The sequence below is a fragment of the Dendropsophus ebraccatus genome, chromosome 6 (assembly GCF_027789765.1).
Source record: "Dendropsophus ebraccatus isolate aDenEbr1 chromosome 6, aDenEbr1.pat, whole genome shotgun sequence".
NCBI classification, from domain to species: Eukaryota; Metazoa; Chordata; class Amphibia; order Anura; family Hylidae; genus Dendropsophus; species Dendropsophus ebraccatus.
The window spans coordinates 38,598,429-38,620,477 of NC_091459.1; the positions used below are offsets into that span (position 1 = coordinate 38,598,429).

The 22,049-nt window shown below is 44.3% G+C and overlaps 1 protein-coding gene across 1 annotated transcript in view; it reads left to right on the forward strand.

The window, feature by feature from the left end:
- CDC40 (cell division cycle 40) overlaps positions 1-22,049 on the forward strand; it is a 46,672-nt gene that overhangs the window by 13,020 nt on the left and 11,603 nt on the right. Inside the window, exons 2-8 of the mRNA XM_069973631.1 lie at positions 6,948-7,034; positions 7,276-7,405; positions 17,243-17,326; positions 18,457-18,596; positions 18,681-18,777; positions 20,733-20,872; positions 21,537-21,611. Coding sequence (XP_069829732.1) covers positions 6,948-7,034; positions 7,276-7,405; positions 17,243-17,326; positions 18,457-18,596; positions 18,681-18,777; positions 20,733-20,872; positions 21,537-21,611 — 753 coding nt within the window. The remainder of the gene's footprint in view (positions 1-6,947; positions 7,035-7,275; positions 7,406-17,242; positions 17,327-18,456; positions 18,597-18,680; positions 18,778-20,732; positions 20,873-21,536; positions 21,612-22,049) is intronic.

Sequence of the window (22,049 nt, forward strand, 5' to 3'; positions counted from 1 at the left end):
TTGAACAGCCTTGGTTTTCAGTCTTGTATACATTCCTTTATCTTTTGGCTCTTTCCTATCAGTGGAAATGACTGTCATTATCCGGTACCATTTCGGCCAGAAGGTGTAGTCAGGCCTTGTACGGAGACGGGTTCTGGAGCCTCTGGGCTCTTCAACTTTTGGATTTGAGCCTTCGCCTTCTACTTCTTCAGGGACCAGTTCCGTCCGGATCTGTCAAGACTCAAGATGTCGACCTGAATCCTAAGTCTATGTTTAGGAGCAGAGGCCTCTCTGAGGCTGTGATTCCTACAGTCTAGGAAAATGAGGCCGTTCTCTACTAGGATATATCAGAAGGTCTTAAGTCGGCCATTCTTAGGGTGCATGTTGCAACCTTATCCGCTATTTATAGTTATATGATATATCATCTGCTATTTATCATATATCATCTGCTATTACTCATTATATCATATAATCATCTGTTATTTATCATTATATCATATATCTGCTATTAATCATTATATGATACATCATCTGCTATTTATCATATATCATTTGCAATTAATCATTGTATCCATATATCTGCTATTTATCATTATATTTATCATGAATCATAGATGTGTTTAGAACTTATGAGGAACGCTTTTAAACAGAAATCCTAACTTTAATCGACATTTCCCTTGGGATTTTAACATTGTACTTGAAGACCTTAATAGTCTTCCTTCAAAACCTATTTGGAGTAGTCTCAAGTTCCTGTTCTACAAGACGGCCATCCTGTGACCATAATCTTAGATAAGACGAATCGGAGACCCGAACACCGATTATCCGTGACTCTTACTGTCTTTTCCAGAGGGACAGAATAGTGTCACACCGATCCCGATTTGTTTCCGTGGTAGTGTCATCTTTCTTGGTCTTATGATCATTCTGTATCAACTCCAAAGATGATTAAGGATGGAAGTTTTATTCCTGGACCGTAGGGAAACTGTAATATAGTTCCTGGAATCTGGTAACACCTGGATTGATCTTCATTTAATTCCAGAGGAAGAATATACTGAAGAGATTTCCAGCAATTTGTAGCTGGTGGAATCCAGAATGCTGTATGGAAGCCTTTCATTCAGGGCTGCGTTCACTTCTTGGGCGGAGAAGGCTTACACATCTTTAGATCAGATTGCAGAGCTATCACCTGGTCTACTACTATTGCCATGCATCGTGGTTGGCAGTTTCAGCTCAGTGAAGACCTGGTTTGGTAAGAAAGGTCTTCAGGCTGTGGCCCCGCCCTAGGGGAAATTGTTGGTATTTCTCCTGTGGTGCCGTCATGAAGGTGAGGAGAGAAAATAGTATTAGTCTTACCGGTAAGACGTTTTCTCCGAAACCTTCACGACGGCACCAACATCCCTCCCTATATTGTATTGTTGAATATAATACTCACGTGGTGCTCAGAAATTGTTATAATGCACTGGTGCTAGCAGGAAGGGGAGGGGCTTTTAACCTCTCATGTTTGTGCATTTCCTGTCCCTAGGGCATGAGTTAACTCCTGTGGTGCCGTCGGATTTCTGAGTTGTTACAGAAAATGTTCATTTTGATGGAACTCTAGAATTTTAATTTGTCACCTTGGAAACGTGCTGCTAAGTTAAAAGCCGCTCTCCTACGCACAGCAGTTAACAGCTTTTCACTTTGTGAAAGCTGATAATTCATTGCCTCGCAGCACATCTATTGTGAACCTGACATTTGATGGATTTCAACTCTTGGGGGACATCTGTTACCATTGTTGACCTCTAAAAAGAAGTGATGTTTAGCTGCCGAATAAACTGGTCAATGTATGGCATGCTACATGCTGATTTTGTGTCATTGACAGTAACCTATTAACCTTTGTATTGCATATAATATATATAATGCTTTTATCTCCAGGCTATAGCGTTTTGACATTGCTAATGTCAGTGTCGCGGGTTGTAAGCGCAATGGCGCATGGGCCAGGAAGAAGACCAGCTGATGATGACAGCGGGTGGCACCATTGTATGCGGCGGGGGGGCGGGGACAGGCAAGAGAGACGGGGAAAAGCCAGGAACTTCAGAAACACAGGGCTGAGCGGCCACACCAGAGAGGCGGCGGTGACCCAAACACTTCATTGCGTCAGCGCTGGGGGGTTACGAGGCGGCGCATGCGCAATCAATGCGATGACTGGGCGCCGGACAGAGGACAGTCAGCGGGAGGCGGGGGAGACAGTGAAGACCACCATAGCACGATAGCTCTAGGCCAAGCCTCTTAGACACGGTTCTAGCTACAGTAAAGTATGATTTTCAGGCACTGGAAAGCAACACCAGCGATGATAAACATACCACCAGCAAGAACTTATCAGCTACAGAAAGGTATGAGTAGTTGTGGGGGGCACAAAGCGGGTACAGAGTCACTTTAAATAGGATCTATCAGCAGGTTAGATGAATCTAACCTGCTGATAGCCCCCTACTGCACAGGAGATGCTGAGGAGGAAGGTATTTTACCTTCCTCCTCTGCACCGTTCTGGTGCAGTTAGTAGTGTGCTCCACAATCTGGTAAGACCATTAGGAGCACTGTCTGCCCTCATAGCACCAATCCCGCCCATCCGCTCCATAGATTATAATAAGAGAGGGGCGAGCTGGCTGGGGGGAGGATCAACACTATGGGGGAGCTCAGTGCTCCTAATAATCTTGCTGGACCGTGGAACAAACAACTTACTGCACCGGAACAATAGTGAGGAGGAAGATAAGAGCTATACCTTCCTCCTCCTGTGCAGTAGAGACATATCAGCAGGTTAGATTCGTCTAAGCTGCTGATAGTTTCCCTTTAAAACTTCCTCCGGGAGCCACTGTCTAAAGACTAATTTTCCTCAGCTATGAGGATTTGAGGAGTCTGGAGAAATTTAATGATTCCGATTCCATTTCTTCAGAAGGGCTCTTATTTTCTGCAGAGGATTTTGACCCACTTATTAAAGCTGAATGGGCCATTATGAACATCGAGGACGGCGCTAAACCTTACTCCTTTCATGGAAAACTATCATAGTTCTGCCATGTTTGAGAAATTAAATCTTATTTTTTTAAATGTAAATTAGTTCCCTTGGAGCATTGGGGGTGTTCCTCGGCCCGCCGCCTCCGATGCTCATGTCTACTGATGCATATTCTAGCCTATCTGCATGTGCATAAGTAGGCGATAGCATTGGAGGTGGTGGATGGTCCAAGGAACACCCCAAGTGCTCAAAAGGAGCTAGTTTACATATTTTAATAAGATTTAATTTCTCGAAAATGGCAGGAACCAGAAAACCTACTATCATGCACAAATCTGCTGATTCCTGTGTGGGTAAGATGCTTGAGCAAGTTGTAACAGGCCTCCATACAGACATTTTCGTATGTGGCAACGGAACTACCATCCGGAACTTTGAATTCACTTGGAACGCTAAACACAGCTGCCTGATTCAGCATGGAGCGTGTTAGAGGAAGGGTCTGTGCTTCTGCCGGTTGTCCCACACAGACACCTTCTGACACTACCACTGGTGCTAAAGCACTGTCACTGGAGCCACACACAGCAACCCGGGTTTAATTCCTCTCCAACCATCGGAAGTAGTAAGAGGTGACGTGCACTAGACTGTGTTAATTAGAATTTTTTTGGCTATAGCGCTCCTACATTGAAACCTAAGAGTTGCAACATTGGAGCATACTTGGATACATTATTTTGTACAGATGAATTAAAGCGACTCTGCCCCCCCCCCCCCCCAAACCACTTGTACCTTCGGATAGCTGCTTTTAATCCAAGGTCTGTCCTGGGGTCCATTCGGCAGGTGATGCCGTTATTGTCCTAAAAAACTACTTTTAAACTTGCAGCCCTGTGTCAAATTGGCATGGCCTAGATTGTGTATGCATTAGGCTGGCACAACCTCTCCATCCCTCCTCCCCGCCCTCTTCATCATTAGGAATGTCCCAGGCAGCTATTCTCCTATTCATCAGCTGTGAGAACAATGCACATGGGCTGGATCATTAAGGCACCTGTGCAGTTTTTACTGCAGAGGAATAGAAAAATCCTCTTTGTCATTCCTAATGATGAGGAGGGACGAGGTGGTGCAAGGTTAGGGCACAGATACTCTAGGCCACGCCAGTTTGGCACAGGGCTGCAGGATTAAGGGTATGTTCACACTGAGTAAAACAGGCGGAATTCCGTGGCAGAACTTTCTGCCGTGGAATCCCGCCTGACTCAGTGTCCCATAGATCGTCTATGAGAGAGCGCATGCTCCTCTGCAGTCGCCGCTCTCCGCTCAAAGAAGTGAAATGTCACTTCCTTGAGCGGAGAGTGGCGGCAGCGGAGAAGCGTGCGCCCTCTCGTTCACTCACAGCGTGACACTGAGTATGGCGGGATTCCACTGCGGAATTCCGCCGTATTTGCTCAGTGTGAACATATCCTAAAAGTTGTTTTTTAGGACAATATCTGCATAACCTGCCAAACGGACCCCAGGACAGATCTTGGATTAAAAGCAGCTATCTGAAGGTACAAGTGGTTTGGGGGGGGGGGGGTCAGATTTTGGGTACAGAGTCACTTTGCCACTTTAATGCTCTTATCCACACAAGTGGTATATATGGACTATTAGTAACTGTTACATTGGGTTGGTCAATTTTATTTTACTTTTATTTTAATATACTCTCTGATTAATTTTGTTACATAACCGTATCTAACCACAAGGACCATGTGACGATACAAACTTTTATTGTGTAATGTATAAATAGTTTTATTAATTACATTTTTATTTTGGACTTATTGGATACGCTGTTTAACACTAGGACCTAGATGATTGGTTATCTCTGTTTTTATGCTATATATTGTTCCTATGCCTAGAGGTGTAGGGGCACAACCCCTGACCTTGGCCTTAGTGACTAGAAGGGTGAGACACACATTTGTTATAGTTTTTATTTCAAGATAAGATGTGTAAGGGACTTACTCCCAGAAAAAACGTTAGTTTTCCCTATTCATTAAAATATGAGTAAGTGTACCTGTCACAATGGCCCGCTGCCGGATCAGCTTTCCTCCTTCTGTTAATCCGGCAGTTCAGGTCTCCTTGGCTACAAACACAGCATGAGACACACATAACTCCCATGGGATCCAGGTACATTTCTAGGGTGCATTCACACGTACAGGATCCGCAGCAGATTTGATGCTGTGTTCAGTTATTTAGATCAAATTTGCTGCGATCCGGGGTGTGTGAAGCTACCCTAAAGCTCTAATTAGTAGGGCCAACCATCATAGAAAGTTCTTTTTTTCCCAGGGCTATTAAAAGGATGTATCATTTTTTAACAGGAAGAGACTGCTACATGGAATTGAGCCCCTAAGGTGTATTTCCCCTTTGACTCCTGGTAGCTGGAAAGCTTAGATGCCACCCTAGGGAGTCCTGGCAAACATAGGCTGTATTTATTTTTTCCAGGGCTTGCTAGGACAGCATCTAACTTCTCTAGCTCCTGGGAGTCAAATGCTGGTCGTTTGGGGAACGTTGCCGAACCCAAACAGTTTGGAAAGTCCGCTCACCACTAGTAACAGGTAGTAGTAGTCTCCAACACTTCTCTCTTTAGCTTTTCTTTTCCAGACAGTTGTGATGGGGCTGTGCTGCTGATATTGTGTGGAAGCTGCTGAGCTCTACAACAAGAAGCTGTTTCTCAGCTGGCTAATACAATAAATACATGTTCTCGTGTAATACAATTAAGTAGTGTGATTTCTTTGAATCGTTGTTCTAATAACACACTGTACAGAAGTGGTTTTGGGTAATTATCTGCTTCTAATTCATTACTCATTATCATCCACAATGGAGGCTTCTCCATTTCCGCTTCTTTATTTTCTACAACAAGAGTTTTGGCAAACCGGTTTACATGCTATGATACTGGAGAAACACCCAGCCTGCAGTCCAATTATTATGGCGGTAGTCTAGGATTACACATCAAAGCTACTGGATCAGAGTGGTCCCACTGCAGGTTGTAATATGTCAGATGCACTGCACGCAAGCTGAAGGTTCGCATATCAGACCCTCACACTGATGTATCGGCTGCAATGAGGTCCAACAGATCTATATCCATGCTTTCCAAGCACTTTGTAGACCATCATGAGGGAGACATCTTTGGTTTAAAAATGTGTGGCATTGAAAGGGTTAATAAGTCCCTAAGTGGAGGTGACCTGTTTCGGGCCCTGATAACAAGGTAAACGTTTTGCATCCTTGAATTGGATAAGTTTCCCTAAAAACAATCTATTATACATTTTACTCATTATCTTTGACCCTTTCCAAACTCTAGGCACATAATATCCATTGTCTATTTTTTTATTTGCACTGTTTTTTTCATGAGTAAATTTTTTTCCGTATGTATGTTTGTATGTATTTACCTTTTAAGAGAAATGTGTCTTTCACCTGACCCACCTGTAGGGGAGAGGGGAACCATAGGCGTGGACATGTTGTGTATAAGCATGTAGTATCTATATCCATGTTATGCTATGACTAAGGGGTATCACCCCGAAACACTTAGGTGTTTTACTGGATATCCATATCCATCGTGATGGGATAAAGCGTTGAAGTTTTAAAATATTGGTGCAGGAAATCTTTCATCTGCTAGCTGTTTCTTTTACCTATTAGGAGCTACCAGCAGGTTAGTCAAATTTAACCTGCTGATCACCCCCTAATGTGCAGGGGTACTGAGGAGGAAGGTATCTTCTCTTACCTTCACCTTCAGGGTCATTCCTAATGTGATTTTGAAAGGCCACTAAGCACTGGGGACCACTATTGCCTCTGAGCGCTGGGGCGGGGTAGTGCTCCTAATGGCCTTACTGTACAGAGCAATACATTAAAAAAGCACTGGGATAGTACCCAGGATGAGGGTAAGAGACATACCTTCATCCTTGCAGCCCCGTGCACACTAGGGAGCTAAGTTCCCCTTTAACGTTTCCAATACAACAGCACAATTTTCTTTCTTTTCCAGGAAAATGTTGACGTCGGAATTCATCTTGACCCCGCTGTTAAAGAAGTACAATTCAATCCCACATATGACACATTGTTTGCACCTGAGGTAACATTATAGTTTGTCAGCCTCTATAACTCTTTTGTTAGGAACGTCTTTTTCCTTTATTGCATTCCTTAGTCTGTTAGGTGTATATTTTCCTGATTTACCAGGGATGTCCGTGAATATACCGCCCTTTGTAAAGCTACAGAGGTTGAAGCTACCAAACGTTTTCCAGCGTATTTGCAGTGTAACAATTTTTGCTGACACTTTTTCTTGTGGAGACAATGATTGTGTTATGTAATTGCAGCTTGGACCCAACAATCCATTTAAAACTCAGCAGATGGCTGCTCCAAGGAACATGCTTTCAGGATATGCCGAACCAGCACATATAAATGACTTTATGTTTGAACAGCAGAGAAGAACATTTGCAACATATGGTAAGAGAAAATTAATAAAATGCTTATTTTCAGCATTTTAAATCCATGTAGTGCATAACAGAACTGATGCTATATATTTCGTGATGTGTACGTGCCTCCACTTTGGGTGCCGATCAGACTGGTGCATGAGTAATAACAGCTGTCAAAACTGGTTAGGTGGCACGATTGCTTTGGTCGCACCATCTGAACCGTTACATGACTGGCATAGGACTGACCTCCGATCTGCCATTACCAACAGGTGCCACCTGCAGATAGCATTCGGCACCTGACAGGTATGATACGGCCTAGCTCCAGAGACTGTGTCATAAACTCTTTGTCCAACCCATGGAGTAACTATGTCATTGATCGAGAAGGAGGTGGGTGCTACTGCTCTGATATGTAAAGGGTTGTATTTTAAAGGAGAAGTCTGGCAAAAAAATTTTTTAAAGCATTTTATTGCCCTCCCAAAGTTATAAAAATCACCGATAAACGCTTATTACGGAAAAATGCACATAAAGTGCTTTTTTTCCCTGCACTTACGACTGCATCGCAGCTTCACTTCCTGGATAACATAGTGATGTCACAACCCGACTCCCAGAGCTGTGCGGGCTATGGCTGCTGGAGAGGATGATGGCAGAGGGATGCTCGGTGTTTCTCCAGTGCCCTGTGTCCCACAGTGTCCCCCTGCCATCATCTTCTCCAGCAGCCACAACCCACACAGCTCTGGTAGTCGGGTTGTGACATCACCATTTTTTCCAGGAAGTGAAGCCTTGATGCAGTAGTAAGTGCAGGGAAGAAAGCACTTTATGTGCATTTCCCATAAGTGTATATTGGTGATTTGTATAACTTTTAACCCCTTAACGACATCGGGCGTAAACTTACGCCCTCGCGCCCTGGTACTTGGCGCATCAGGGCGTAAATTTACGCCCGATGTTTCCCCGATCGCTGCGTGTTCACACACAGCGGTCGGGGAAGATGGCCTGCTATAAATCATAGCAGGCCATCTTAGCTTCACGGCACGGGGGGTGGTTAACACCCCCCGTGCTTACGATCGCCGCTATAGGCTGATCAATTCAGATCAGCCAATAGCGGCGATCGGAACCTTTCCGGGTCATCGGCGACCCGATGACCCGGAAAAAAATGGCGGTCGGTGCTGTCCGAGGACGGCACCGACCGCCATTACTGTAAAAAGTAATGGTGATCGCCGTGCCACCGGCCCGATCGCCGTGAACGGCCGGCCGGTACCGGCCGGCCATTCACGGCGATCGGGCCGGTGGCACGGCGATCAGAGTCCCACAATATAGTAAATACCTGCCCTGGACCCCTCAGCTAGGCAGCCGAGGGGTCCAGAGCAGGTATTTGTACATTACTCACCTGTCCCGGGCTCCTGATCGGCGTCTTCCGGGTTCGCGGCATCCTCGTCTTCGTTCGGGTCTTCGGCTTCTTCCATGACGTCACGTTCGGCTTCTCTCGGCTATTTTCGGCTCCAGCGTCGGCTCTTTCCGTATTTTGCGCTCTGCTGCCCTCTAGCGGCTGATATGTGTAATACACTTATCAGCAGCTACAGGGATGTTCAGAATTTTTTTTTTTTTTTTTTCAAATTTTTTTTTTTTCTATTTTCCGCACCCTATCGCCGCTGAGTGTTGATCAGCATCGCACGAAAGTGCGCTGCTAATCAGCAACTCCTCCTTTTTGGCGTAGGGTGTTTTTTTTCTATATTCTACTGCCACGGTCTGCTTATAAGTGCCGCACATAAGTGCGGCATTTATCAGCAACTCCTTTGTTGGCGTAGGTTTTTTTTTTTATACTTACTGTAAAAAAACACGTAAAAAACACTACATTACACCACACTACATTGAATAAAGTTTGACACTACACCACTACATACCCCATATACTAATCCCCGTATAAAGATGGCCCCCTGGGTGTTTTCGGCGTCAGAGGGATACGTTATTATTACCTCCGACACCGAAACAGCCAGTGAGGATGAATGGGGGGTCCTTCGTTCCTCCATTCATCCTCATCATCCTCATCCTCCAGTGACGTGTCTGGGGGTAGTGTAGCGTACGCTGCCCCCCAGACACATCTTTTCCGCCAGTACCGTCCCAATAAGAGATGACGGTATGGAGTGAAATTCTACAAACTCTGTGAGCGTACCTTAGGGTACACTTACAGATTTCGGGTACGTGCACACTGCGGAATGGCGAAGGATAACCCTTCGTGCATTCCACAGCTGGCACCCGCCGGCGGACTGATGCAGGCATGTGTCTCCACCCGTGTCATAGAATCCATTCTATGCACGGGCGGATTCCATCGTCCATCCAAAGAATGAACACGTTGGACGGAGAGCGGAATCCGCCCGTGCATAGAATGGAGTCTATGACACGTGTGGAGACGCGCGCCTGCATCAGTCCGCCGGTGGGTGCCAGCTGTGGAATGCACGAAGGGTTATCTGTCGCGATTCCGCAGTGTGCACGTACCCTTAGAGTGTATGTAGGAAGGGACACCCGAATCCAGCCCCCAGATGCCCCCCCATCCTCGGAGTTAGTGGGAAGATCGTCCGGGAACTGATCTTCCCACTGCTGGATAAAGGTCACCACCTGTACGGGGATAACGTTTATACCAGCACCCCCCTCCTCTGGTCTCTCGCTGCCCTGTAGCTTGCGGCACGATCCGAACATATCAGAAGCAGTAATAGAGCCCTAATATTTAGCAGCCATGGAGCGGACCCAGCGCTTCTGGATATGAAGGACCCCGTATCGCACCAGGACAACATTTTCCAGGTGACGTCCCCCACACTGGAGAAAGGGAGACCCCAGAAGAAGTGCAGAGTGTGGTGTAACAGGGGGATCAGGAAGGACAACATTTTCCAGTGTGACGCCTGTCCTGATCCCCCCGGCCTCTGCATACTGGATCGCTCCAAGGCGCACCACACGTCATTGGGGTTCTACATTATCTAAATTCTGTCCCTTATTCCTATTTCAGGAGTCACGTTGATCCAGGGATTATTCTGATCGCCATTATGGAGTCGGGAAGGAATTTTTCCCCTGTGATGAGGCTACTGTCGTCTGCCTTACGAGGGTTTTTTTTTGCCTTCCTCTGGATCAACACAGGTTGAATTTGATGGACACCTGTCATTTTCAACCTTATAAACTAATAATTGGCCTAATACCCCCAAAATAAATTAGAATTGTCCCTTTTCCCCAGCTAAGTAGGTATGGCCGCCATTCCCATTAGAGGATGCCATGATGCAATGACAAAGCCTCTGTGCGGCCAGGACAGTAGAAACCCCCCACAAGTGACCCCATTCTGGAAACTACACCCCATAAGGAATCTAAGAAGGGGGGCAGCGGGGATATGGCCCCCTGGTGACGGCCACATTTGGGACGTGAAAATGAAAAAAATTGTATTTTTTATTTTCTCGGCACATGTTCTACGTAAGTGCCCGTCACCAGTGGGGTCCATATGCTCACTGCACCCCTTGTTGGATTCCTTATGGGGTGTAGTTTCCAGAATGGGGTCACTTGTCGGGGGTTTCTACTGTCCGGGCAGCACAGGAGCTTTGTAATTGCGACATGGCCTCCATCCTCCATTCCAGCCTCTAAATGGCGCTCTGTCCCTTTGGTGACTTGCCCTGTGCCCATATGGCACATTATGTCCACATGTGGGGTATTTTCGTACTCAGGGGAAATTACCCTACACGTTTTGTGTTCATTTTCTTTTTTAACCCCTTGTGGAAATGGAAAAAAATCAAGGCTAGACCAACATTTAGTGTAATTTTTGTAAAATTTTTACTCTAAATCATTAATCTTGTCATGTTTTTTCATTTTCACAAGGGGTTAAAAGATAAAAAAAACATTTAATGTGTAGAGCAATTTCCCCTGAGTTTGGAAATACCCCACATGTGGACATAAAGCGCCATGCGGGTGCAGGGTAAGCCTCCGAAGGGAAGAAGCGCCATTTGGTTTTTGAAGGCTGGATTTGGATGGAATGGATTTCGAGGGGCCATGTTGCATTCAAAAGGCCCCTGTGTTGCCAAGACAGTTGAAACCCCCCACAAGTGACCCCATTATGGAAACTACACCCCTCAGGGAATGTAACAAGGGGTGTAGTGAGCATATTGACCCCACTGGTGACGGGCACAAATGTGGAACAATGTGGCGTGAAAATGAAATATTACATTTTTTACACTATAATGTTGGTTTAGCCTTGAATTTATCATTTTCACAAGGGGTTAAAAGAGAAAAAAACACACAATATGTGTAGAGCAATTTCCCCCGAGTCCGTAAATACCCCACATGTGGACATAAAGCGCCATGTGGGCGCAGGGCAAGCCTCCGAAGGGAAGGAGCGCCATTTGGATTTTGGAGGTTGGATTTGGCTAGAATGGATGATGAACGCCATGTCACATTTACAGAGCCCTCCTGCTGCCAAAACACTGGAAACCCCCCACAGTGACCCCATTCTGGAAACTGCACCCCTCAAGGAATCTAACAAGGGGTGCAGTGAGGATATGGACCCCTTGATGACGGGCACATTTGTGCCATGAAAGTGAAAAAATGAAATTTTTCCCTTTCACGTCACATTGTTCCACATTTGTGCCCGTCACCAGTGGGGTCCATATGCTCACTGCACCCCTTGTTAGATTCCTTGAGGGGTGTAGTTTCCAGAATGGAATCACTTGTGGGGGGTTTCCAGTGTTTTGGCAGCACGAGGGCTCTGTAAATGCGACATGGCCCTTGAAATCCTTTTCAGTGAAATTCAGCTTCCAAAAGCCAATTGGCGCTCCTTCCCTTTGGAGGCTCGTCCTGCGCCCCCTTGGCACTCTATCGCCACATGTGGGGTATTTCTGTACTCGGGAGAAACTGCGCTACACATTTTTTGTCTTTTTTTGCCTCTTATCCCTTTAAGAAAATGAAAAATTGAAGGCTATTGTTCGGAAAATCTGTGAAGCACCTGTGGGGTCCAGATGCTCACCGCACCCCTTGTTACATTCCTTGAGGGGTGTAGTTTTCTAAATGGTGTCCCTTTAGGGGTGTTTTTTAGGTTTTGACACCCCAGAGCCTCTGCCAACCTGAAGTGGTACAGTCAAAAATGACCAAATATAACGGAGGCGTTGAAATTCACTAGGCGCTCCCTTATATCTGAGGCTTGTGGTTGCGTCAAATAGCGCAATAGGGCCACATATGGGGTATTTCTATAAACTGCAGAAACGGGGCAATAATTATTGGGGTGCATTTCTCTGGTAATAGGTTTATAATTATGAAAAATATTGGATTACAATAAAATCTCTGCACGGAAAATTAAAATTTTCAATTCCTTACACACTTGGCTTTTATTTCTGTGACTCCCCTAAAGGGTTTAAACACTTTCTGGATGTGCTTTTGCAGAGTTTGGGGGGTGCAGTTTCTGAAATGGGGTGCTTTGTGGGGCTTTCTAACATACAGGCCCCTCAAATACACTTTAAACCTGAACAGGTCCCTAAAAATATCTGATTTTGAAATTTTACTGAAAATTTGGAAATTTGCTGCTAATGTTTTAAGCTTCCTATCGTCTAAAAAAAATGAAAGATAGTTTAATAAATGCCGCCAACATAAAGTAGACATGTTGCTAATGCTATTTAATATATAATTTATGTGGTATAACCACTTTCTGTATACGCAAAGAAGTTTCAAAGTTGGAAAAATGCATTTTTTCACATTTTTTCACCTTATTTGGGTTTTTTTCATAAAGATTTGTTATGAGTATCGACTCCAATTTACCAGAAATGTAAAGTACAATATGTCACGAGAAAACAATCTCAGAATCAGCCGGATAGGTAAAAGCATCCCGAAGTTATTAATGACTAAAGTGACACTGGTCATATTCATAAAATTTGTCTCTGTCATTAAGGCCATTTCAGGCTCTGTCCTTAAGGGGTTAAGGGGCAATATAATACTGTAATAAAAATTTTCGCCAGACTTCTCCTTTAACCCCTTAGCGTCTCATGATGTACCTTGTACGTCATGGTGGCGCAGGGGGAGTTCAGAGAGGGACCCCGCTCTGAACGGCGCCACTCCCGGCTGCTATCTGCAGCCAGGGAGCGCCTCTATTAGCCGGCGTGGGTCCCGTTGCCGCGCCGGCTAATTAAGCATTTCAATACAGCTGTCAAGTCCCTGGTGTCTAGTGGGTCGGCTCCGTTCTTCTGCCCGTGCCGGGCCTCAGCATCGCAATGACGCTGATCCCGGCTTGGCAGTAGATTGCTGTGGCCTGCAGCAGGCCAAAGCAAACCATCAACAATCGAATGGATCTTTGTGTATATACCCAGCATTGATCCCTATTAGAGATCAGTGCTGTGTATATACAAGTCCCCCAGGGGGACTTATAGTTAATGTTAAAAAAAAAAAAGGTTTTTTATTAATGAAAAAATCCCCTCCCCTATTAACCCCTTAAGGACAGAGCCAATTTCGATTTTTGCGTTTTAGTTTTTTCCTCCTTGTGCTTAAAAGGCCATAGCACTTGCATTTTTCCACCTAGAAACCCACATGAGCCCTTATTTTTTGCGCCACTAATTGTACTTTGCAATGACAGGCTGAATTTTTGCATAAAGTACACCGCGAAACCAGAAAAAAATTCAAAGTGTGGTGAAATTGAAAAAAAAAAAGCATTTTGTTTATTTGGGGGAAATGTGTTTTTACGCCATTCGCCCTGGGGTAAAACTGACTTGTTATATATGTTCCTCAAGTCGTTACGATTAAAACGATATGTAACATGTATAACTTATATTGTATCTGATGGCCTGTAAAAAATTTAAACCATTGTCAACAAATATACGTCACTTAAAATCGCTCCATTCCCAGGCTTATAGCGCTTTTATCCTTTGGTCTATGGGGCTGTGTGAGGTGTCGTTTTTTGCGCCATGATGTGTTCTTTCTATCGGTACCTTGATTGCGCATATGACTTTTTGATCGCTTTTTATTACAATTTTTCTGGATTTGATGCGACCAAAAATGCGCAATTTTGCACTTTGGGATTTTTTTGCGCTGACGCCATTTACCGTGCGAGATCAGGGATGTGATTAATAGTTCGGGCGATTACGCACGCAGTGATAGCACACGTTTGTTTATTTATTTACTTTTATTTATAACCTGGGAAAAGGGGGGTGATTCAGACTTTTATTAGGGGAGGGGGCTTTTTACTATTAACAACAGTTTTTTTTTTTTTACTTTAACACTTCTACTAGAAGCCCCCCTGGGGGACTTCTAGTATAAGTGCTTTGATCTCTCATAGAGATCTCTGCGGCATAGATATGCTGCAGAGATCCATGAGATAGGCACTCGTTCACTTCCGGCTGCTGCAGCCGAAAGTAAACGAGTGCCGAGTCGGGGACGGCGCCATCTTGGAGCGGTCCCCGGCCGGCTTCAGAAACGGAGATCGCTACTCCGGGATAACATCCCGGGGGAGCGATCTCCGCCACTAGACACCAGGGAACAGCTGAATCCGGTAATCGGATGCAGCTGTCATGTTTGACAGCTGCATCTGATTACTGAATTAGCAGGCACGGCGATCGGACCGTGCCCGCTAATACCTACGGTCCCGGGCTACATGCGGCACCCGGGACCGCCGCGGTTCAGAGCAGGGTCGCCGCGCGGCCCCACTCTGAACGTCCTTACCGGCATCAGGGCGTAAATATACACCCGATGTCGTTAAGGGGTTAAAAGTCCAAATCACCCCCCTTTTCCCATTTTATAAATATAAATAAATAAACATGTTTGTTAATCGCCATGTGCGTAATCGCCCGAATTATTAAATTATCACATTCCTGATCTTGCACGGTAAACAGCGTCAGTGCAAAAAAATTCCAAAGTGCAAAATTGTGTATTTTTGGTCGCATCAAATCCAGAAAAAAATTTAATAAGTGATCAAAAAGTCGTATATGCGCAGTCAAGGTACCGATTGAAAGTACATGTCATGGCTAGAGATGAGCGAACCGGGTTCGAATCGACCCGAACGTTCGGTATTTGATTAGCAGTGGCTGCTGAACTTGGATAAAGCTCTAAGGTTGTCTGGAAAACATTGATACAGCCAATGACTATATCCATGATTTCCACATAGCCTTAGGGCTTTATCCATGTTCAGCAGCCACCGCTAATCAAATGCCGAAAGTTCGGGTTCGGATTGACTCGAGCATGCTCCAGGTTCGCTCATCTCTAGTCATGATGCGAAAAATGACACCTCACACAGCCCCATAGACCAAAGGATAAAAGTGTTATACGTTCCTTAAAATCGCTCTATTCCCATACTTATATCTGTTAACAATAGTTTAAATTTTTTACTAGCCATCAAATAAAATAAGTTATACATAATACATATCATTGTAATCGTACTGATGTGAGGAACATGCATAACAAGTCAGTTTTACCAGAGGGCGAACGGCGTAAATGCAAAATTCCCTGAAATCAAAACAAATTCCTTTTTTTTTTTAAATTTGACAGCGCAAATGATTTTTTTCTGGTTTCGCAGCATATTTTAAGGGAAAATAAAGTATGTCATTGCAAAGTACAATTGGTGTCGCAAAAAATGGGTCTCTAGGTGAAAAAATGCAACTGCTATGGCCTTTTAAACATAAAGTGGAAAGTGCAAAAATGAAAATTGGCTTTGACCTTAAGGGGTTAAAGGGGTAGTCCACCCAAAAATTTTTTCTTTCAAATCAACTGCTACCATGAAGTGCCAGAGATTTGTAATTTACTTCTATTAAAAAATCTCAAGCCTTCCAGTACTTATCAGCTGCTGTATGCCCAACAGGAAGTTGTATTATTTCCAGTCTGGAGAGCAGGAGAGGTTTTCTATGGGGATTTGCTCCTGCTTTGGACAGTTCCTGACATGGACAGAGGAGGCAACAGAGAGCACTGGGTCAGACAGGAAAGAAAACACCACTTCCTGCTGGACACACAGCAGCTGATAAGTACTGGAAGACTTAAGATTTTTTAATAGAAGTGAATTACAAATCTCTGGCACTTTATGGCACCAGTTGATTTGAAAGAAAAAATTTTTGGGTGGACTACCCCTTTAAGGAGCGCTCTTACTTTCCGCAGATGTGTATTCGCAGCTATGGACAGTACTATGCACAGACCCGTAATAACTTCAGGTATGTGTATGGGGCCATGGATATGGGTCCTTATTCTATCCATATTTTTGGGCCTGCAAATGACAGAATATATATAGACGGGTGAAAGGGGAATAAAACTCTGCTGCCACCAACATTGTGTGTAAACCTCTACTAGAAAATTAGTTTTAGGAACAAACAATTTTTTTTAATGTAATAAAAAAAATATAATTCCTGTCTGTAACAAAGTTATGTGAAGGTGGACATTGTTGTCTCTAGCCCATCAAGACACTTGCAATCATCAGGATATCTGCTTTCAGAACATTTTATAGGGTTTAGGGTTCACTTTCCCTACTTTTTTTATCTCAGTATTTTTATAGTTTTTTTTTTTTTTTTTAAAGCTTTTAAGTTTGAAACAAGCTTTTTTTTTCTTTCCGGTGGTTTTATGAGGATATTCATGTGTAAACATAGGTCTAAGTGATATGTACAAACCGAACATGTTGCACAATATGCAAAAATTGTGACGCAAATAACCTTCTGCTTGGGACGCACTTTTGGCTAATTTTTTTTTTATTATTTTTTATGAAAAATTACGCCTCAACACCAAATTGCATGCAGGTGCTTGAGGGTATAATGTGCAACGTGTCTACTTTTAGAAGATACATGTATACATGTATACATGTAACAGCTTCTAAGTAATGTCCATTATAGTAATACAGTTCCTATTTGCTGGATAGTTACATATAACTAAACCAGTATGGTTACTTTTCCAGGTTATGCTTTAGATCCATCACTAGATATCCAGGAAACATCCACAAAATATATTGGTTCAGTTGATGATGCGGAAAAGAATCAAGGTAAGGTCTGTGGTAGTGTTTGACTATTACTTACACAATTCCACAATTATCAACATATTTTTATTTAATTATTTTTTTTTAAGGATTTTGCACTAAATAGTAAAATCTCCACATTTTAACATGTGTTTTATTAACCATATTTTTTCCCACCTGACTGTAAGACGCAGCCCTGGTTTAGATCTAAGGCAGTGAAGGTGCCAATGCAGTGAAATTGTTCTCACAATCATGTAACTAATCACATGACTGTGACATCACTGGAGGTCCTGCAGGTCCTTGAGCTCCCCTTTTAAAGGGGTAGTGCGGCGGTAAAAAATTATTCACAGACTAACACACATTACAAAGTTATACAACTTTGTAATGTATGTTATGTCTGTGAATGGGCCCCCTTCCCCGCGTCCCACCACCCGTGTACCCGGAAGTGTGGTGCGCTATAGTCACCTGTCGACACCCGTCTCCGAACTTCAGTGAGTGACGTCTTCTTCGGGCCGCCCTCTGCAGCGTCATCCGATGCTCAGCTGCGATTGGCTGAGCATAACTGTGCTCAGCCAATCGCGGCTGAGCACAGTTGTGACGCGGCGGAGGGGGGACGGGCGGCAGCGACTCGGCCGTCCGTCCGAAGATGACGTTTGGCACAAGATGGCGGACGGCCCTCGACACGGATCAGGTAATGTATAATGCACCACACTTCCGGGTACACGGGTGGGGGTGGGGGGACACGGGGAACGGGGCGATTCACAGACATAACATACATTACAAAGTTGTATAACTTTGTAATGTGTGTTAGTCTGTGAATAATTTCTGAGCGCCGCACTACCCCTTTAAGTACTAAGATAGGGCTTCTACATGTGGAAACATGCACATTACCCTCAATATTACTTTCCTGCCCGGCACTGATTTCACTGATCGGTGTATGGCCAGAGAAGGGAGAGGACTATACAGCTTTCAGTCACTGCACAGTTCACTCCGCAGTCGGGCACAGCGCTGAATGGTTAGGGAAGCAGGGTGGTCTGACACTGTTGGGCCCTCCTGTCTGCGGAATATAAGATCCTCCAGTATTACACTTGTCTGTACCAGTATTGGTTCTAAGCCTGATTCCTGCCTAGCTTACAGTATTATGTTGCTCCTTTTAGGTTTAACAGTATTTGAAACAGGTCAGAAAAAAACTGAAAAGCGTAAAAAGTTGAAAGGAAGTGATGCATCGGACATTGATGGCTTCCTGGGTCCTTGGGCAAAATACATTGATGAAAAAGATGTGGCCAAACCATCTGAGGTAAATATTAATTAAGTCATATTTCACAACTATAAAGGTGATTTTTTTTTTTTTTTATTTATATGCCACCTTATTGAATTTTAGGAAGAGCAGAAGGAGCTTGATGAGATAACAGCAAAAAGGCAGAAGAGAGGCAAACAGGAGGATGATAAGCCTGCAGATGAGAAGACTATCTTGCATGGTATTCATTTAACAAATTATCACTTATTTGTCGTTTTGTCTGAAGAGTGTGTATAGTTCATAAAATATAATTTTATAGTAAGATACCATAGTCACCTTGCTGAGATCCTGCTCTGGTTCTCCCTGCTGCCTTTCCTACTACACTAATGATAATGCTCGGGCTCCCTGCAGCCAGTAATTGGCCTCAGCACTAGCGTTGAGTGAACTTGCCAAACTGTTTAGGTTCGGTAGCTTTCTCAGAATCCGAACACTTAGCATTTGACTCCTGGTGTCTGGAAAAGTTGGATGCCGCCCCAAGGCTTCCAGGAAAACAAGGATACAGCCTTTAAGCGGCACTGCCCAGAGAAACTGCTGATATGCCCTAGAAGCTGCTTACCTTAGCAGCAGATTGCCTTTCATAACGTCGTCGTCCTCCCCCTCATTCCTCCGAAATACCCTAACTTCCCCTATGCAAATAAAGTGCTTAGGAGCATTTGGGGCGTCTCCCTCCTGCTCCTAGCACCACTGTGTGCCGCCAAGCTCCCCTGTACCGCCCACTATGCATATTTATATATGCATAGTGGACTTGCGACAGCGCAAGTGCCGGGAACATGTCCCGTCGGGGACGGGCATCTCCCTGTGCATGTGCGAGCCCGGCCAGCTGTCTGACGCTGGAAAAATCCTCCTTCTCTGCGGCCAAGCTGTTGTCATCGCCGCGGTCACTGACTTCAGTAAGCATACATTTATGTTCCTCTTGTCAGTGTGTCCCTGTTGAGAGATTGTTTATGCTGTGGATGATGGGAGTGTGCATATATGAAGTGGATGATGGGAGTGTGGATGTATGGCGTGGATGACAGTGCCATCATCCACACTGCCATTATCCACTGCAAGCATCCACACTCCCATCATCCACAGCATAAACAATCTCTCAACAGGGACACACTGACAAGACGAACATAAACGTATACTTACTGATGTCAGTGACCTCGGCGATGATAAACAGCTTGGCCGCAGAGAAAGATTCTTTTTCCAGCGTCAAGACAGCCGGCCTGGTTTGCGCAAGCACAGGAAAATGCCCGTCTCTAACAGGACATCTTCCCGGCACGTGCGCTGTCACGATTCCACTATGCATATATGAATATGCATAGTGGGCGGCACATTAGGGGTCTGGCTAGGCGGCACACAGTGGTGCTCAGAGCAGGGGGGAAACGCCCCAAATGCTCCTAAGCACCTTATTTGCAGAGGAGAAATTATGGTATTTCGAAGGAATGCGGGGGAGGAGGACTATGTTATGAACGGCAATCTCCTGCTAAGGTAAGCAGCTTCTAGGGCATATCAGCAGGTTCCCTGGGCAGAACCTGCTGATAGTGCCGCTTTAAACCTATGGATACAGTTTGTTTTCTAGGCCTTACTAAAGGCAATCCAACCTCTCCAGATGCCGGAAGTCAAATGCAGAGTATTTGGGTTTGAAAAACATTGCCAAACCCGAACACGACTTGGCAGTATGAGACTATTGAGGCCAGTGACATGATGCGTGTCATCCCTGCGGGGAACTAAACCGAGGCCTCACTGAGGTCCTCATGCAGCTTGGATAAAACTTTTGGTATCACCACAGCAGGCTGTAAAATAAGATTTTTTTCCCCAGCTTGCTAAATTATCACCTAGCCACCGTATAGGGGATAACTATCAGATTGAATGGAGTCCAACCGCTGGTGCCATCTTGATCTTGATAATGGTAACCCAAGAAAAGAGCATGTGCACACCAGCGCTCTATTCATTCTCAGGGTGCTGCCAGGGATATGGATTTGAGTTTGATAGAACACAAACCTAAATGTAGCAACTCTGATCCTAAGATGGCCATCAAGGTAACTTCTTTTTCCTTTTGCTCTCCCTTCATTGACTCTTGTAGGAAAATCTTTACAGTGTGTGTTCAAGTCATATGTTTATATTTTTAAATGTTTTAATTTTTTTTTTCAGTTAAGGAAATGTACGACTACCAAGGCAGATCATATTTACATATTCCTCAAGATGTTGATGTTAACCTGCGTTCTACTGAACTGCCTGAGAAATGTTATCTTCCCAAGAAACAAATTCACGTTTGGTCCGGGCATACAAAGGTAATGTTATTACTACAAATTAAAGGGGTACACAGTGGATTTTTTTTTACCCTTCTATCAAACTTATATATAAACTTATATCTTAATGGGGTATTCTGGTTTAACAATTTTATGTTGCTGAGGTTGGAGTACCCAGCTTTCCATTGTTTATCCCTGCTTTCAAAATCAGATGTCTCGACAGGACCTGCTTGCTCAGCCAATTACTGGTTGAGACAGCACACTACTGCCAGTGATTGGCCAAGCTCGAACATCTCCACGTAGGAGCGAGCAGCGGGGTCTGGCTTTAGGGGACTTGGCTACCTAAGTATCACTTTTTGCACAGCTCCAGAAACCGAATCAATTTGTTACACCACACGATCACACATACCGCATTTGCAGTGGATTTTACGCTGGAGTTCACGCTACTATGCTTAGTTTAATTACAGTCTATGGCCCTAAAAATCCTCTGCGAGAATTCAGGGCAATAATTGTACCAAGCATACCAGCGGATTTCACCGCAAAACTCGCAGCGTGAAATCCGCAGCAAATGCGGTATGTGTGAACGCACCCTTGTTAACATGTCTTTTTTTCTTTGTGTATGCATTTAGTATTAGTCTAAGTATTAGACGTCATTATACAACTATTTCATGTGTTAATGTAATCTATCTTTCCCTCCTTCTTTCAGGGTGTTAGTGCTGTAAGATTATTTCCTCTCTCCGGCCATTTACTTTTGTCTTGTTCCATGGATTGCAAGATTAAGGTTGGTAATATTTTTTGGGTCCTAAAAACATCCACCATTGTGTATATGCAATGCTGTCTAAAGGGAATCTATCAGCAGGTTGGGCCATTCTTATAAGGGACATTAGTCAGATGCACATAATGCTTTTAATATGGCATTTAATTGCACAGTTTTTATATAATCCACATCTTATATTTGGTGCATCAGAGTTAGAACTTAACACCTTGGTGCACCAAAGCGGCTGCTCACCCGTCCTCTTATGACATCCCTAATCAATACTCGGAGCCGTCATTAGGAGTGTTGCTGGAAAAGTTATCAGGTGACTGTATCTGTGTAACGAGCTGTAAAGTGTAAGAAATGGCCTCATCATATTAAAGGGGTGATCCAGCGCTACAACAACACGGCCACTTTCTTCCAGAGAGAACAGTCTCCAGTTTGGGTGGGGTTCTGTAACTCAGT